General features: G+C 30.8%; 1 protein-coding gene across 2 annotated transcripts; it reads right to left on the bottom strand.

Annotated features, from left to right (window-relative positions):
• LOC114126223 (probable chitinase 10) lies at positions 1–16,738 on the bottom strand. 2 transcript variants are annotated; one of them, XM_027990118.2, is made up of 37 exons: positions 16,601–16,738; positions 12,659–12,821; positions 12,258–12,349; positions 12,011–12,175; positions 11,761–11,949; positions 11,425–11,702; positions 11,048–11,353; positions 10,865–10,991; positions 10,707–10,760; positions 10,458–10,640; positions 10,264–10,393; positions 10,067–10,208; positions 9,772–9,999; positions 9,509–9,707; positions 9,001–9,113; positions 8,692–8,914; positions 7,497–7,973; positions 7,246–7,433; positions 6,971–7,175; positions 6,751–6,887; positions 6,327–6,690; positions 6,085–6,264; positions 5,806–6,017; positions 5,575–5,710; positions 5,365–5,507; positions 5,114–5,299; positions 4,924–5,049; positions 4,722–4,857; positions 3,039–3,327; positions 2,829–2,962; positions 2,537–2,748; positions 2,259–2,394; positions 2,027–2,169; positions 1,345–1,530; positions 1,076–1,269; positions 701–983; positions 1–645 (listed from the first exon to the last, which is right to left on the bottom strand). In XM_027990118.2, the coding sequence occupies exons 1-37, from the start codon at positions 16,665–16,667 to the stop codon at positions 553–555; spliced, it is 6,819 nt and encodes a 2,272-aa protein (XP_027845919.2). In that variant the 5' UTR covers positions 16,668–16,738; the 3' UTR covers positions 1–552. The 2 variants fall into 2 exon arrangements, with proteins under 2 accessions (XP_027845919.2, XP_050065996.1); XM_050210039.1 differs by lacking the exon at positions 16,601–16,738 and adding an exon at positions 15,642–16,216.
• Between the last annotated feature and the right edge of the window lie 3,915 nt (positions 16,739–20,653).

Below are 20,653 nucleotides of genomic sequence, written 5' to 3'. Positions count from 1 at the left end.
TTACAATTGTAGTACTATATTACATAAAATAATTAATATCACTTTATAGAGGAATAAAATTATTATCAATTTTATTACAAAAATATATCAGAGCCCAAATGGGTGAAAAGTTCGAACGAATCGGAAATAATAATAATAATACGAGTTACAAATAATTTCGTTTAAATTTACGAAGTGTTTTTAGCTTTTGTAATAATATATCTACCTATATATTTCATAATTTTGATTATTATTAACCGTGGAGTTTTTTGTTGTACAATAATAAAAAAAATAAAATTATTCATAATATAACATAATTATTTACAATGATTTTGGTTTAAAATTAAGATTAAAAACAAATATACGCGACTTGTCTCGTTGATCCGTGTCGCTATACGTCTCTTATATTGTTTGGTATAGCGAAACGGACCAAGGGGACATACAGAGGGACAGTATGTAGAATTTAATATTGTTTACTGCAATAAAACTTAGGTGCAATATGATAATCGTTGTATCTTAAACGATATACTTAAATTAACAGATGCGGCACATTCCCACGGGGTCCTGGACTCGTCAATGTAATAGTTGCAGTTGTCTATGCGAGGACGACATACGTTTCTTTTCGGTGCAGTTGACGTTCTCGGGCCAATCGCACAGCATGTTCATCTGAAAACGATACATCGATTTACCAAAGCCTTTATTATAATGATTTTTGTCTTACCTTGTTAAAGTACAAATTCGACGGACAAGACTGTTCTAGCAACGTTCCAAACTCGCAGATCACGTATTTGTTGCAGTCGGTCCTGTGTCCTTTCAACAGCGGTTCAGTGCACTGCCCTCTGCCCAGTTCTTCTTCGTATCCAATTTCACTGTTGTCGATGACGACCCCGTCTAAGTCGTTTCTCTCTTGGTCCAAGTAGCAGTCTGGTCCCGGACCCGGTAACCTCCCCAATACTCTGTTGATGGTCTTCAGTAGTGGATACGTTTCGCAGCCACACGCGTTTCTAAAATCAGTCCATATAATATACACTTAAACCTATTACCTATAATAATATTGTGTGTACTATTTTCTGACGGAAATGTACGTTTCACTCACTTGAAATCGTCCGCGTCCAACGCCCATATCATTGCTCCACCGAGATCATTGCGCGCGATAAATTCGGACTTAAATCTAATCATGTCCTGGTCGTCGAACGATACCCATTGGTTGCCACTGTAGGCGTACGGGCCCATGGTGCCCAGCGGGTCTTGGACCAATTCCCAATCGCGTTTCAATATTTTGTGGCAGATCTAAAACCGCGGCGAATGTGTGAAAACCAAAATTCTCCGTCTGGCAATTCACCACATTATTATATGGGTACTTACTTCGTAGTAGGATAAAAATCCTCGGGATCGGGTTGCGTCGCCCGCTTCACCGCCACCGTAGGACGGCGCGTTCAAACCGTTGTTCTTACTAGAACTTAACGAGAACGACTGACCGTACATAGGCATACCCATTATGAGCTTGCGTGGATCTGCGCCTTGATTTACCCAATAGTACAATGTGAAATTCTGAAAAAAGTTTAGTTGTTGTTCTATATAATTCATAATAATTCTAGAAACAGTGATCAGGGCTGTGAGTTTAACGAATTTGTTGAATGTTTTTTTGTCTTTTTTATAGAGTTAAGAATCTAGTTGACTTAATATATTTTTTTTACATTTCCGTCATTAGTCGTTTTAATGTATATTAATTAAGGTTAAAACTTATGAGCATATGACTGCATATCATTATATCTAATCTTTATCGGAAATCGGAATGTCATTCATAAAAGTTGTATTTTTAATTTTTATAATTTATAAAATTAAATTATTTATTACATTTTTTTATTTGTTGTATTATTTTTATTTATATTAAAAACATTAATTAAGACTTTAATTTATTTAAAATCACACGTTTTTGTAAATTTTTAGTGTATAATATTATGGCAATTTTCTTTTATGTAAAACTGCACACTTATTCAACAGTTTTTACAGCCCTGAATCAAATAAATTACGACTGTATAATTACGGCGTTGTAAGTCTTGTCGAAATCGTCGGGATGGGAATACATGGGCGCTACGTGCCCGGTCTTTTTATCCCATTGTCCGTGGTAGTCATACGCCATCACGGATATCCAGTCCAACGTCTCGGAAAGTAGCGGCACATCGTAACCTAATCGTGAAACAAACGAACTCGAATTAAACACCACGATCCGTTGAGTTTGTATTATACATTTGTAATATTGCTTATTGTTCACGTACCCGCGTCAATTACAACTTTGTTGGGCGACACGGCCGCCGACAATAGGAAACCTTCTTTGTTGAACGCTTCTCGCAATTCCAACAATAGTCTTGAGAACCCTTCTTTGTCGCTTTTCGGGCCCCGCTTACAGTCGACCTGTTTATATAACAATAATAATAATAAATCATTACGGAGCACATTATTGATAACAGCTAATAAGTAGGTAAGTATTATAATATTTTGTCCTACAGACAAACCACGACTGTCCAAATTTGAATACGGATCGTCTGTTTATTACCTGCCAGCACTTTGGATACTCCCAGTCGAAATCTAGTCCGTCGAAATCATTTTGCTTCAAATAGCCGACTACGTGTTCCACAAACTTGGTTCTCGCGAACGGGTTGTTGACCAGCTCGCTGTATTTGCTACCGGCCGAATCGTTCCAACCTCCTATCGCTAATAGCACTTTGACGCCGAATTTCTTGAGCGCCGTCACTTTGCGGTAGAAAACTGTAAACACGCGACAACAAATTAGTAATTTGTATGCACCCCCCCCCCCTCTTTCCCCTTTAGCAACCACAAAAACGTACAGTTATCAAAATCCGCCCAAGTGTCGTGAGGTCTGATGACCAGCTCATCGTTGTCCAGTACTGCGAACGCGTAAATAATGTGTGTGCAAAGCGACGGGTCAATATCGCTGGGTAAATATTTTCCGCCACTATGTCTAAACAAAATCAAACGAAATAAATTGACGGAAATACTATAGCAATAGTTGTACGTTTCAATAGTCTTTAACGAACCTGTACCACGCCCAATTGGTGAAATAACAAACCACTTTAAAGTATTCTGTGGATGATGGTTCAACAGTCGTTGTCGGTTTCATTGTCGTGGTCGTCGTGGTAGTAGTCGTAGTCGTTGTCGTCGGCCTCGTTGTCGGCTTCGTGTACGTAGGTTTTGTTGGTCTTGTCGGTAACATTGTGGTTGTAGACACTTCGGTCGTTGAAGTGTTGTAATGCGGTGATGATGACGTAGTCATCGATGTCGTTGGTTTACTTGTTACAGGTATCATCGGGGTTGTATTTGGATGACCTGTAAATAAATAAAGAGAAAAGTTTGAATAACAAAAATTTTAATTTTATCTTTACATTATTGTGAATTTTCTAAAATATATAATAATTAGTATGTATACTGTAAATTGACATCGGATTATATGTATTGTCTTTAAAATATGCGATTTATACCACAATGTCATTATTATACCGAAATATTGATGAGAAACTTAGAACAACTAAAATGTATGACTTAAGGCTTACATAATTACATTATATGAAATAATATATAATACATCGTACTTTTAAAAAATAATTTAATAGCCAATTATTTAAATTTTACATATAAGTTATGGTATTGAATATTACATTTTATTTTTAGGTTGTTTTACTATACTTTTAGGTATTAATTTTGTGAACCGCGATTTACAGTTTTATAGAACATAATAAGTAATATGATCGTATTGTGAATTATTTAAAATGTTAAAATAACAAAAAGCGTGGTCATGTGGGTATCGTTCTACTGTATATTTAGTGCCGTGTAAATCAATATTATAATATACATATAAAATATATAGAAGTGTTAAATTTGAATCTAACGATAGGTATTTGTATACGAAAAACGATTCTGAATTGAAATGATTTGTCAGCCTACACTGGTAGGTGAAAAAGGTGGTTTATGTTTTAATGATCTGAACACCCCAAAACTATATCATGTACGAAAAATGCCAATTTAAACAACTGGTGTGTGTTTCAAGTTTCTACGACTAGTATTTTTTAACTATAACAAAAGTCTAAAATTATTTGATAGTACATCGTTATCTTACGCTTTAATTTAAACTTAAAAAAATAAACATGTACAAATTTAAACTTCAGGTAACATTTTTTCAATTGGCCAACGTTCAACTTCTTTTTTAATTATATAAGAAAATCTTGTATTCAATTTTTAACTCTTACCTACTTATACAAATACTTTTTTATAAATTTTAACTACAAAATAATTCTCAAATATTCCTGATTTTGACAAATTTTTGTTAATATTTGACACACACATTGTAAAACCAATACATTCATCACTTCGTTTAGAATCTAAAATGTAACTCCATATATAGTTATATAAATACTTATATTGTATGAACAGATGACTGATGAAAATTTCGAATAAATAGGTACTGTTACTAAAGTTGTAAAGTGTTACAATGACTTGTTAATTTATTTAAAAAAGTAACTCAACTATATCTTATTATATTAACTGAAATTAATTTTAAAGGTATTATAAAGTCTATCCGTGGTTTGTAGAATTATATGTATTACTATGCAATTGATAAATACAATACTCAAAAAAATATGTAAACAATTTTTTATATACAAAGTCGTTTTCTAGTGTTACCACTATTAATACTATTAAAATATTACATTTTTTTGTATTCTCACCGTGTTTCTGACCAAGTGTTTTCATGATAGTGCTAAGTAGTGGATAATGTCCTTGGCCACATAAGTTTCGATAATCATCCAAATCTAAAGCCCAAATCATTGCGCCTCCTAAATTCATAGATTTCACGTACTCTGCCTAAAATTAGATATATTTAAGACATTATTGAATGTTTAAGCTTTGTAAATCAATAATCTGATTTACCTTTTGCGCAACTGTTTTGACATCATCGAATCCTACCCATTGATTACCCTTATACGCATATGGGCCCATTCTATTTTGTGGGTCTTGAACAATAGTCCATTGCTCAGATGCAAGTTTACGACAAATCTGTAAAACAATATAATTTTATGAAAAAATTTATTTAAAAAGATAAATGTTCAAAGGCTTTTACCTCGTAATAAGCAATGAATCCAGCAGATCGGGTGAATGCGCCAGCTTCTCCTGCGCCAGAAGAAGGGGCGTTTAATCCATGCACCTTAGGATTAGATAACGTGAACGATTGACCGTACAATGGAAACCCAAGAACAATTTTCCTACTATTTGCTCCTTTCTCGAGCCAATAATGGATAGTATAATTCTTTAAAAAAATTAATTTACATAAGATTATTTAATTGTATTAAAATATTATATTGTTTTATTTACCAAGTTGAAATAACTTATGTCGTCATCTGGATGGTGATAAATTGGTGCAACATGACCAGTTTTTTTATCCCATTGGCCGTGATAATCATAAGTCATTACGCCAATCCAATCTAAGTATTGGTTTAATATTGGCACATCGTAACCTAACATAATATTATACCATTAAATTATATAATGATTACAAAAATATTGAACAAATAAATTATTTACCTGAATCTATTACTACTTTACTAGGAGAAACAGCTGCAGATAGTAAGTATCCGTGTGGTTTAAAAGCTTGTTTAAGCTCAATCAAAAAGTTGGAGAATGCATTTTTGTCAGATTCTGGGCCTTGGTCACAATTGGTCTGTATTTTATTAGTTTTAAATATTATTACATTTATAAAATAAAAATAATTAAAAAGTATATAATACAATAATAATATATTTATATATTTATTACCTGCCAACATTTAGGATATTCCCAATCGACATCAAGACCTTCAAAACCATACTTATACATAAAATCGAGTACATTGTTAATAAACTTTTTGCGACTGGAACGATTATTGACCAAACGACTATATTTATCTCCTGCTGAATCATTCCACCCACCTAACCCAATAGATACCTTAACACCACGTCGCTTGAGTGCCACTACTCGTTCATAGAAGCCTAAAAATATAATCGATGTTTAATGTTTTTTTTTTATATAATCAAATTTAACTTCATGTGTAGGTACCATTATCAATGTCTGCCCACGAATCGAATACTCTAATAACTAATTCTGTGTAATCTAAAGTTGCAAAACCATATACTACATGAGTGCAGAGATTTGGATCCGTATCTTCTGGGTAAAATTTACCAGGTGATGGTCTGTACCACGCCCAGTTGGTGAAATAACATACAACTTTATACTGCCCTATAATATAAAATAAAATTATATTTTAATTGTTATAAGATTTAACTTTTGCCTTAAGTTACCCGTCAAATGATAGTTTGACTGAGTTGTGGGAAGAGTTGCAGCGGTTGTAGTGGTAGGTTTCCACGCCCATGGATCTTCCGTAGTAGGGATTCCAGTTGTTGGCTTCCATGGAATATAGTTTTCTTCTGTAGTCAATTCCGGAGTAGTAGTTGTTGGTTTCGAAGTGGTTGGCTTTGTTGTTATTGGTTTTGAAGTAGTTGGCTTTGTTATTATTGGTTTCGATGTAGTTGGCTTCGTGATTTGTTCAGTACTTGACGGTTGACTAGGCGATGATGGAATTTCTGGCTCACCGGTCGGATAAGTGTTAATTTCTTGAGATGGCATACAACCAGAATTCATTGGCCAATCACAAAGCTTGAGCCTCTGTATTTAAGATAAAATTATTGTATAGTAACCATAAATATTATTTAATTTAAATATTACATTATTCCAATAGAGACCAGCAGGACATGAGTTAACTTTAAACTTTCCCCATAAACATTGTAAGTATTTGTTGCAATCTCCTGAATGAGACGCAAATTCACCTTCTTGGCATTCTACCGAAGATTTGACTAACATACCTAGAGTATGATCAAGTATAAAATTACTTAATAACAATATTCTAACAATAGAACGATTAAAATTAAATTTTTGACATTCTTACTAGTGTACATAAATATACTATTTGAACGTTGATAGTTGCAATACACATTATATTTCCAGTCACACATTTTCTTTTGATCGTTCCAAGCCAATCCAGCTGAACAAAACTGTCTCACGAAGTAACCGTACGTACAAACAAAATATGAAGTACAGTCACCAATAGCAGCGACATATTCACCTTCAACGCAGTTCCTATATTTTCTCGTCTTTAATAATATACAAAAAAAAAAAAAAAAATTATACTGAAATTTTAGAAGTAACTATATTACGACATACAGTTGTAGTTGGTCTCCATGTAGTGACTGGTCTGGCTGTTGTTGTCGTTGGTCGCCATGTAGTGACCGGTCTGACTGTTGTTGTTGTTGTTGGTCGCCACGTAGGGGTTGGTCTAACTGTTGTAGGTCTTGATGTAGTGACAGGTTTTTTTGTCGTAGTTGTTGTTACTTCAGAGATTTGAGAATTAGCTGTGAATAATAATTTGTATATTAATTTTAACGTATTTTAATCATTATGAAGTTAAAACTCACTGGGTTCATTGCAGTCAACATTTCTTAAAGAATCGCATTTGTTGGCGTTTCTATTCCATAGCAATCCTTGTTTACATGAATATTTCCTATATCGTCCATTTTTACATTGATAATAGTTTTGACAACTGTCTTTAGAAGATTGATACGTTCCTGGTTTACATGATTCTTGTTGTTCTGGTCTTTGGGTATGGTACTCAGACCACCAAGGACGGTTTACAGATGGCTTGCGAGTTGTTGTCTGTTGTTCATTTTCAATTACTTCATCAACAGTCGATTCAGTTGTGGTTGTAGTTGAAGTAGTCATAGGGGTTGTAGTCGTTGTTGTACTTGTAGTAGTGGTTGTTGTCGAAGGTCGGGTTTGCGGTTTAGTAGGATATTGTGTTGTTGGTCTTGTAGGTTGTTGTGTTGTCGATATTGTTGTCGGTCTAGTAGGTTGTGTTGTTGATACTGTTGATGACGATTGTTCTTCCCAAGAACCTATAAGTAATTATAATATATCGTTGTTAATAAGAATTAATTTTAGTAATTAAAATAAGTTTAAATTTTTACATTAGTTTACTTTACCATACTAATAAACAATAAACATATTAACAATAACTATTAAAGATTAACTTGTAACTGTGTCTAAACAAAAACCAATCGTTCGACCAACAAAATACAACGTGCTAAATCCTTTGGTAACCAACAACGTTTTAAAAATAAATGTACGTTACACGAAAATTAGTTCTCAATTTTATTGGTGTTTTGGTTCAGCAATAAGTTCCTCGTTAATTGTGTGTTGTCAATGGTTCTATAACTATTTTTTGAATTGGTATATATAGAATATAGATAGTTATTTACTTCAGATCATTTTAATAATTTTTTAAACTATGTAAAATTGTATTTACTTGATTATTTTGTATGATTAAACTCTTTTATCAGTAAATGTAATTATTAAAGCGTTTTTTAATTTTTTTATCTGTATTTATTTGTATTCATTATATATGTACAATTTGAGACTTGAGTATACAGTAGAATAATATAAATTTAAACTGCCGATAATGAAATTGCTATATCAGTATATCACCAGTAAAAAATGTTAGTTATATTCTATGTATTCAGTATTTTATCATCTATAGAAACTCCATATGGATTATAGATTCTGCTGAGACTACATAATTTTATATCGTTCTAAGTTTAATCAGAAAATACAAACCTTGTCCTTCTTCAGTAGTCGTAGGAATCTGAAAACTTGGCGTAGTTGGATAATCTGGCTTATTACATATTAAATTTGATGATTTAATTGGAATCCTTTTAAACACTTCGTTAACTTTTGTCAGTAGCGGATAAGAACCCTTACAACATATATTGTTAAAATCATCTAAATCAATTGTCCAAACCATGGCTCCACCAAGTTCTTGCTTCACTATATACTCGGACTGAAATTAAATTATTTATTACATAATATTATACTAAATCTTAAACCCTAAGTATAAAATATTCTAATGTTTGTATTGCATTGTACCTTTAATTTAATTGATATCTCGTCGTCGTAACTGACCCATTGATTCCCATCATACGCATATGGATCAAATCCACTATTTTTATCTCTCGATACTTGCCATTTTTCATTGGAAACTAAAACATGCATTTAATATACATGAAATTGTCATTTTCAATCATTATAATACGATAAATTTTTAGTGATAGTATCATTATTAATTTATAAAACAAAAATTTTGTATTCACATTCATTGAATTAAATAAATAATTTTATATACATTATAATAATAAATAATATTTTGTTCACAACCCATTAAAAGCTGTATATGCTTACATATTAAATCAATGTATCTCTCATGATCAATATATTATATAATACATTGATAAAATTAATCACATGTTTTGCGATATACTTGTACAATAAATCTACAAAAGTTAAATTATATTTATATACATATTATATGTATATATTGTATATAATATATTATATATAGGTACTATAAAATTGTTCAATATAATTTTTATGGTACCTCTATTGCAAATTTCGTAGTAGGCCAACATTCCCGGTTGTTGTGTATATTCGCCGGGATATCCTGATCCTTTAGCAGGGTCACCAAGTCCGTGTTCTGAATTCGATGACAACGTGTACGTCTGACCATAAAACGGAAGACCCACAACAATTTTTGATGGATCTGCTCCCAATTTTCTAACTAATTTAATTGTAGAATCCTGAATATATGAAAAAAATTGTTATTGCAACTACAAAAATGTTAGGTTATTTCCATTGACATACCATATTGTACTTAGGAAATTCGTCACCGTCTTTGTAATAAGCCGGACTCACATGTCCAGTAAAGTTTTCCCAAGAACCATGATAATCATAAGTCATTATCGACATAAAATCTAAGTATTCACTTAAACTTGGAAAGTCATAAGCTTCCTTAATAATTTCTTCATAACCGGAGATCGCAGCTGATAATTCAAACGGTGGGTCTTGTTTATTGAACTCTGATTTAAGTTCCTATGATATAAAAATCAATTAAATATTGACCTATTGTACAGCTTTGTAATGTAAAAAATAATAGTACTTGTATTAATTTGACAAAATTTGTTTTGTCGGAAGAAGGACCTTGAGTGCAGTCAGCTTGCCAACACACTGGATAATTCCAGTCTAGATGAAGACCGTTAAAATTATATTTTCTCAAAAACGCAACAGCAGAATTTACAAAACTGTAATACAATCAATTATTTTTAATCTATTTATCTATATTTATATAAAAATTACTTTCTCCTAGTAGTTCCACTGCTGATTAGTTTTGAATACTTGTCTCCAGCAGAGTCAGTCCATCCACCCATTGAGATCATAATTTTAATATCTTCAGATTTTGAATTGGACACCAATCTTTCATAAAATTCTATGAATTAAAAATTTTTATTAATTACTTAATGTTAAACATAAATTTGTACTGGTAATCATACTATTCTCAAAATCTTCCCATTCATTTCCCGATGTTATTGTTAAATCATTAGGATCTAAAGAAGCAAATGCATAAACTACATGTGTACATAAATTTTTGTCAATATACTCCGGAGCGAATTTGCCTTCTCCATAACGATACCACGACCAGCTGGCAAAGTAACAAACCACTTTTTTGTTTAGATCTAAAAATAAATTGACTATTAGGTATCAAATTCAAAATAGTTTAGCCTTCTAATGACAATATTTACCATATTGTAATGGTGTTTCTCGTAGATCATTAGCCATGGAATTTTTTTTGTTAACTTTAAAAATAATAGAACAAATTTAGTTTAACCGTACAAAAAATTTTTTAATATTTTTTAATTATTTTTTAAATATTTATTTTTTTTACAGTATTTAAACTCACCATTACTAATATATGTTTTAACTGTGGTCACAAGTGGCCAGGGAGTACCACAGAGTCCATTAAAATCGTCTGAATCTAATGACCATAACATTATTCCTCCTAATGACAATTTTTCCATGTATTCAAGCTAAAATATAATAGTTATGTTATTAAATAAAATTTTAAGTGTTTCAATTGATTTACTTTTTTTGTTAAACTGTGATGGTTCTCATAACTAATCCATTGATCTTTTCTAACAACAAACGGGGAGCCGGATTTGTCTGAATACTGTCTCCAATCATCTTTTTTTGTACGATCACATACTTCGTAATACGATAGGAATCCAGACGTTTTTGTCCATCTACCAGCATATCCATCACCGTTTGTTCGAGCACCTGGTTGAAAATTTTTAGGGTCAGCCAGTCTGAAACTTCTCCCGAATAATGCTACGCCAACTATTATCTGATTTGGTTCAGCACCATTGTGTATCCAGTGTTTCACCATATAATCCTTTAAAAATCAAATTTGTACTATATGTTGTTTATATGATCAATAATTCAATGAGTATTTAGAATATTTACCACATTGCGGTACTTTGACGATGGATCCCTATCTACTGCACTATATAAAGGTGCGTGATGACCAATAACTTTCTCATCATCTTGTCGGAAATCAAAACTTTTGAGAATAATGAAATCTAAATTTAGAATTATTCTTTTGGTGTCATAATTTCGTGATGTTTGATCCAACGGTGGTACAATTAGTGATAATGACCATCCTCTTTGTTTTAGCACGGTGGCTAATTCTTCAATCAATAGCGGAAATTCCTCTTTAATATTTTCGTCTTCGCCAAACTCATCTAAAAATATATTTAGTAGTAAAATTTAAAAACTAACATAATTATAAAAATTCATTACTATAAGTTGAAGGTGTAACATCAGATAAAACTAGTCCATCGAATCCACTAGTTTTTAAAACATCAGAGACCGAAATGATAAAATCTCTTTTCGAAAACGATACACTTTCGGGTAAAATTTCATTAATTAATAATAATATTTTTGTAGAAGGGTTTTTCTTTTTTAAACGTGCAATTGAAGCGAACGTGCCTAAAAATTTAGCAAAATGTTAATAAACAACAAATAAATATCATGCATAAAACGTTTATACCATTTGATTGACTAGAATACCAATTGTTTGCAATAGTGTCAAAATTTGTATCTACTGAGCTGAACAATATATGAGTACATGATGATAAAACAATTTGTTCCAACTTTTGAGGAATTTGATTTTTATGGTATTGTGTAGAGTCCAGATGACAAAAAACATTAGCACCTAAAAATTTCAATTATAGATCAACATTAAAAATATAATATATACAAAATTATTATTTTAAAATTAAAAAAAAAATTATTACTTCCAGACGCTAGTCTATATTTTGAGGGTGATGGATCTTTTTTTGATGGTAGTTTTTCAACAGCATCACGAACAGGAACGTGGATTTTGTACCTGAAGACATATGAAATATTTTATTACATTATTTTCATGGTTATAGTTTTGGTCAGAAATAGAACTAATATATTCTACAACATAATTTTCATTCGTACATGAATATGTAAATTTTAAATTTTAAATAAATACTTGTTTAGAATTAAATTAAAATATGTATTAAGTATTTAACACATCAGTGCAATAGGAATTTTTATTATGTTGAACATAAATGACTTTTATATTAACGTCACCACATAAGTTTTTAGAGCAATAAAAGTGTATTCATATTATTAAGCAAATTGTAATTAATATTTCAACAAAAATTACCGTTCAAACTGATTAGGTACTCGTTCGATAGCCGCTCTACTTGGTAAAATATCGAATTCCTTGTTCGGATTATCCGATGATTCATCTTCGTCTATGTACGTAACACCTCGTGATGGTACGAAAAAAAGGATAACGGTAAACAAAACAACGATGATCCTCATAGCTGAAAATATTTTAAATTACCGACATGGCACGTACTTGCATTTATGTTTTATGAACAAAACGCATCACGTTGCATCATTTTTAGATTTTACCGTAATACAAATAAAATATAACATAATGTACCTTCATATAGACCTTCATTTGAAAAATTTAATGAATATAAAAAAAAAATTAAATTATGTTTGTACACCATAAAAAGTCGCTATTTATCTATAAAAAAAAAAAAACAGCAATAACGCATTAGTGACGGTCTTATTGTTTGATATTCGTGAGGAGTATGTAAATACATTGACCCATAGAATTAAGGATTATTCGAATCTTCACTAGAAAAAGTGGTTTCACGACCCTCACGAACTCTTACGTTACAAATCGATTCCATTAGTTTAATATTTTCAATACGTATGATATATTATGTAATTTTGGTGCGCTACCGGTCCAAAATTAAGCAATCAAATTTTTTCACCCCAAATTAATGACTTAAGTATGATACCATTCGTATATTCGTTATTAATAAAAACACAGTTTACCTATTGATTTATTTTTATTACAACAAAAGTTAATATACGATTTCGTTCTCGATCTGAATTCCGAGTACACAACGTTTAGCTGTTTTTTTTTTTTTTACTAGACTGTGCAAAGTGATTTCAAGGTCGTAACAATAAATAATGTTTATTTCATATAAATAATATATATATCATTGTATCTCTGGTTGATCAATTTTTTTTTATAAACTCCGTCGAAGTCATATTTTAACCGCCGACGTCCGTTGGTAAATACCTTTTTGTCGTATAATCTGTCAACACTTCCTACACTCCACAGATTCTCTATAAACGTTCCATACCGATATGTATCAAACGCGGAGACGCGTATTAATGCATATGGACAACAGGTTAGTTACTGCGGGAGGTCAAGTGCAAAAAGCCCGGGCTACAGCGTCGGACGGTGACTACAATAATATATATATAATAATAATAATAATATGTAATGCTTCAACTACTGAATGACCGGAGGGCAAATTCTGTAATTATCTCATATTAGACGCGATTAATTGGACTGCCGACAAATCTACATAATCGCACAAAGACGCGCCCGTAGTAACATTACAACTGGATCATTATATTACAGATGTGCCGCTGATATTTGCCCTCAGGTAAATATAATAACACACGATCTCTCGGTGTTCGTCAATAATAATGGCTGACGGGTTACCGTCGTCACCAAATGAGTAACCGCCACTGCTACTATGCGTAAAACAATCGAACCTAATCAGATGCGCGATTTTTTTTTATGTATCTATGTCGTGTAAAAACAATACCCAAAAATGTGTTTATATTATTATATTGTTGTATAACTACGTAGGTAATAAAAGGGCACCACGCCTCAATGTATTATAATTTATAACATAGAATGGTTCTCAGAATAATTTTTGATGTGTTTTGTTTAATCATTTTTTATTTTTTTTATTTTTGATTTGATTATAATATTTTCAAGTCTTAATGATACACGTACATCGGCGACAATTAATTTTATTCGTTTCCAACTCGAGCAGTTCATAAAGCTAGAAATTAATAAAAAAACAAAAATACCAATTGGTAGGTAGGTACGTGCGTTTGGAATTTCCGGTCTACTATCATAGAATTTTGTTAGAACAAAAAAGGATTAACGTTAAATCTACCGAATTTAATAAGAAACAACATTTTATTCGAACACATTTAACAATGAAATAAACAAAAATTATACATTTTAAATTTACCTTTAACTTGATTTTATAAAATCTAATATATTATTATATATTATATTTTAAATTATCTTAAATTAAATTATAAATCATATATATTAAAATATATACGACATATCGTATAATATTAAAAGTAGATAATTTAATTATAATTATGTAAAATGTAAATACACTTAAGTATATATTCTTTGGGTAATAGGTAATAATAATTTATTGCTCAAAATCAAAATATTTCTAAGAAGTTATTAAAATATTAATCAAAAGTACGTCATCTTGCATCATCTTATAATCTTTTATAATCATTTTTTTTTATCAAATCATAAGTCCACATAAGTTTTCACACGAATAAATACAAATACAATTTTAAAAACAATTTCCACTTGGCACAAGATTATGTAATTTTAATACAATTAATCATTTGACAAAGATGCTATTATATAATAAAATATACAAATTGATGTATTTATTTTTCTCCAAAAATATATATTATACTTATATGAAATCTTCCCAAATAAAATAATTATTAATAAATTAAACAATATGTATGAAAACAGTAAGTCGACATATTACGAAGGTTGGAAAATAAATTTAAATTTTAAATGCTAGTTTGTAAATTCATATTTTATTTGAAATAAACACAATTAGATTATTTATTAAACCTCGTAGAAAAACTGAATAATCTGTCTTATGATATGTTAAAAAAAATTTACTTATTTAGAAACTATTGAAATGTTAAAAATAAGAAGACACTAAGTTGACAAACCATAAAAATTGCAAATAAATGCTAGGATATTGTATTTTAAGTTTCGTTTTATAGTTTATGCGGAGAGATGGTGAATTAATAGAGATTTAATGATATCATTACAAGTTAATATTGAACACAATTTTATATTTTGTTTAACAAAGAAACTAGAAATTAATATGGAAAAAAATCCGCAGACATTAAGATGACAAATGACAAAAAAAATATGTAAATTATTTTCAATATAGCAATTTTATTGTTGTACATTGCATAATATATTATAATAATTATATACATGCAAGTATGCAGCGTAAACCGAAAACAATTATTATGTTACGTACCTCTATTCGAAATCACATTAGATGACAGAAAGACTTGGCCGAGTGGAGTTATGGTCGGGTCGTATGAAAGCTCAAGATTATAATTATTAATATCTTACAGGTCAGGTATATACGCTACCCACGTCGAAGTCGCTGACATGTCGAACTCCCGAATAGGATTAACTCCCGAACGGATTAAAAACACAATAATACATACATTATTATATACAATATACACTTAATACCGTGGATGAACCGCGAGCGATCGGGACGGGAGTAAACAAAACGATTTGAGCTGTAATCCTTGAGTGAGTGTGTCTAACATGCGTGCGCGCGTGTTTGTATACTTTGTAAACGGCAAATGGATGTATACTATTATTATACGAACGACGTACAAGTCGCAGGACGATCGATTTTAGACGATATTGTTTGTATTGGAAAAAAAAAACTCCAGAAATAGTGTATAACAGTTAAGGACGAAAGCGTTAAACTGTTATATTTTTTAATAATGCTTACGACTTATCACTTATGAATTATGAGTTATAAACTTATAACGTACGGTGATGTGTTTTCGACGACCACGTCCTGCGTGCACGAGTCGCGCACTGCAGGCCTCGCCCGCGCGGGTTTTCCGATCAGCGAACGTATCGGATTTTTTCTTCTAATATCGTATTAATAATAATAATATGTTTTAGGATTCACGTCGCGTTTCCGTACGGTCCGACGTCGTGTCACCACTACTGATTATATTAATCAACGGTACAATACCATTATACTATTATTATAAATTACAACAAAATACTCTGACGATTTGATGACAATTATCGATACAATAATACTATTATTATTATTATTTCGAATGTGACTACATTATTATATAATATAGTATTAATTTAATATCATATCGTTATTATGTGTACCTAATCGGAAACTATACGGTACCTATGTGAAACAGTATAATATTCGAACTCATAATATACCTGAGGTGGTGCTGCTGATGGCCGGCCAGCGGCGGTTGCTTTGGCGATTGACGACGCGACCAGGCATGATGTGTCCGGTGGACGGCGCGGACCGCGGTAGAATGATGTCGGCGAGCGTCCGCGGTTACGGCGGCATCGGCGTCTCCACCCCGTGCCGGAGCGATCGTCCGGGGGGGAGCGTGACCGCCGACAGGTTCAAGGTCGTCCGGAAAGGGTATATAACGTACGGCCGTAAGATCGGTCGGGTTGGCGGGCGCGCGCGACCGGAACCTCCGCGACCAATCCGACGGCTGTGGTGTTTTGGAAAGGGACATTCTGCAGCAGTCGCGGCGATCGCGGGTACGTCGCAGTCCGACGACGACGACGACCGACGACGCTCCGGATTTTCCGAACCGATAAGTCCGTTTTGCAATGATTTTGTTCCTCCTCACAAAATTATTCTCTCGCACAGTTGTCGCGACACCCGCGAGGTACTATGAGTACGCAACGAAACGTGTTATACAGCACTCGCGCGCTGTCCTACGATCGTTTCCATGGTCCACAAATCGAAGGAACAATAAGTAGCCCAATCGTAATAACATACGATAAATTGATGGTGTGCGTACCGGCAGTAATAATGAAATCGATAACCACTCGTTTGCTGCAATTATGTTGTGTTCCATAAATTAAAATCCAAGGATATCAATAATACATTTATCTGTTTTTGTGTTTCACGAGAACGGCGGTTTATTATGCATTAAAATCAAAATAAAATTATACGTATCTGTTTACCTACTAGTTTTGAACCAACCGAATTATATATTTGACAACATAACTATTATAATATTGCTTTAAATGTGATCGTAATAATATAGTTCAAAGATTATAATAAATAATTACGTGAATAATTTTTTTCCTATTTTAAAAACGACCAAGTGCTTTATATCTATATACAGTCTGCACACACCCTAAATTCATATTTTTCAGTGCGAATGTATATTTTAACGACTATTTTGGCGCATTGTAAATGCTAAGCCTATAAGGCTACAAGTTTTGTCCTGTGACAAAATTATGACGACAGTTATTACTTATAATAATATAATATACTATTCAGTTTATTAGGTAGGTGTTAAATTATAATATTTAACAATGAAAAATGTATTTGGATTTTGCGGGCGTTAAGTCGTGAAAAAATCTTGGCACTGTAATCGAATGTTTTGTTATTTAACAGAATAGATAGGTATATCTATTCAAATCAAATAAATGGTATGTATCTAAGTTAATTTTGGCAGCCATTATTAAAAAGTAATATACCTGTATGATTATAAATGAAGAATTCCAACTCTAGTTTAAGTACATCAAATATCGTTTTATTATAACTCGTATAGTGTGTACAATACTACCATTTATTATACGTATTATTTTACTTTTCAAGTTTAAAATAGTTTTCTAACGGTTCAATCGACACACAAATACTTATCGAATGTCAACTATACACTATTCATACCTACTACAACATAATACCTTTATATCTGTGTATAATGTCGAAAAGAATATTGCACCGAATGATAGCGTTAGGCGCGTCTTATAAAAAACCGTATTATAAGTTTTAGATTTATATTTAAACGAAGCTTGTACAATATGATATAAAATGAATGAAACATTTTCATTCATTATTCCATGTGTATCAAATTGAGTATGGCTCATGGGTTTAAATTGTATTGGGTACTTACTTGCAATCGACCACGTTGACGCGGAGTTCTCAGGAAACTATTCACCCATTACTTTTTTTCAAAATTATTAGCGTGACCAAATCCTAGACCTTGAAAGAATTATAATCAAATGCGAGATAGATGTGAATGTTCAAAAAAGATCATGATACAACTAAGTCTGAAGTTATTTTAAATGCAGTTGAATAATTTGTGTACTTCTGTATGGAAAGGTACATCTCAAGGCCAATTAAACATTAAACCTTTAATTGTAATAGTGGTTAAATGTAGAAAATAAATTAATATACATGTAAATCGCATATAAAAATAAAAATATTAAATTATAATATAATATATATATATATATATATGTATGGTATACATTTATATCATGTATTACTGACATTAAATTAATACAATAGGTAAAAATTATATCGTTCCGCCATGCATTAACTGTGTTGTACGTAAATAATTTTATAAAATAGGTAATTGAATATTTATTATACATTTAAAACATTCATTGATCAGTTATGAAGTATAAATAGATTATATTAAATTAAAAATACTTTATGATATTATTACTTATTTATACACACAATATTTAATTGTTTTTATTTTTTTTTAATTGCAATTATTATTTGTGTTAAATATAAATTTATAAATTGCATAAGTAGTAAGTTTAGTAACTTACTAAACAATAATGGCATTTTTTGTCGATATTACCTAATAAACGATCAGTATAAATATTCATAATTCTCAACAGTATTTATTCAATACAAAAATGTTTATTAACAACCTCTACCTATTCAGTAATAAATCGATTATATTATAAAAGATTCAAAATTAAATAATAATAGTGATTAAATAAAAAGAACAAATGATGAACAATCAGTTTAGTTTTAATCATTTTTAATCTTTAAACATTTTCATACAGTTTACTATACCACGTTGGTAATCAAAATCCACCTATCATAAGGTAATAATTAGAGTCCTGTATTTTCATGTAATTGCATGTTTAACTCATTTTAATTTTCAGACATGAATAATTATTCGAAAATAATTAATATATTACGTGTATTAAAGGAGCTCTAATAATTATTATTATTATGTGTATTGTGTATGCTTAAATTTATTTTTTTTTAAATATATTTGTACTAAAATTCAATGATATTCTCATATAATGTCACACACTGCCATAAAAAATAAAATATTATTCATTAAGAGAACGTGACACATCGTGTTTGTATTTGACTATACAAAAACACGTTTTGTATGGACCACCATCAACTACCAAACATTCAAGCTCATTAATAGCACAAATAACCAAATTTCAACAATAAAAATTATGTCTTATCGAGTAGAACTTTGATTTATTATTTAGATATATTTTTGTAGTTACAACTTACAATGTACCTACCTAAACATTATTAAATGATATATTTACCGTGCACAATCATGTAACATTATAATATAATATTGATAAAAACGTTAAGTAAATACATAATATTATTGACAAATTAATTTTATTCGATGTCAATCAAAACAAAAAAATTATTTTAAATTAAATTTTAATTGTATTAAAAATAAAAAATAGTTATGATCCGATTTTTATCGTTGATAATATCGCATTTTTTTTTTGTTACAGAACAGCTATATTTACAACAGCTTTCGAATTTCTGGAGGGTTTCCACAGTCGTTACCAAATTTGTAGTTCAAAATTAATTACGTGAAAAGCACACAATAACTATAACAATCAACAAAAATAAAATAAATATAAAAACTTTATCAATAATATCCTACAATGTTATGTATACTCAATAGTTCAATACCCACTTATACATCCTGATGAAGATTATATTATGTAGGTACCTATTTACTATAAATATATGTCTATATAGTCTGCATCTACAAAGATGTTATATATTCTTACTTCATATGAGTATCGGAGAATAATCTTAAGCACATTCAATAACGTGATCTAAATTTTTTAACTTCTTTATTTCTTTATTTGGTTAACCTTAGGAAAAATGATTCACATTAAACATAAAAAACACCAATAGAAAAAAAATATTGAAAAAATAATAAAATGTTTACATTTATAAATTAACTTGCCGCTTTTATAGATAGATACACCTATCAAAGATTATATACCCGTATATAGGAATAACAACTAGATAAATAAGGTATATATTGTATAGATACATATATAATAAATGTATAGTATGTGTAGACATAAATACATTATACATAAAAGTAAACAACTTATAAAACAATCAAAACAAAAATATATACAATAGAATTAAATAGTATCTACTTTTATTTAACTAAAATTGCATTGTATAACATTATAAACCACATAGGTACC

This window comes from Aphis gossypii, chromosome 1 (genome assembly GCF_020184175.1).
Source record: "Aphis gossypii isolate Hap1 chromosome 1, ASM2018417v2, whole genome shotgun sequence".
Classification (NCBI taxonomy): Eukaryota; Metazoa; Arthropoda; class Insecta; order Hemiptera; family Aphididae; genus Aphis; species Aphis gossypii.
Note: the sequence above shows the minus strand (reverse complement) of the source record. Positions and strands in the feature narration are given on the sequence as shown.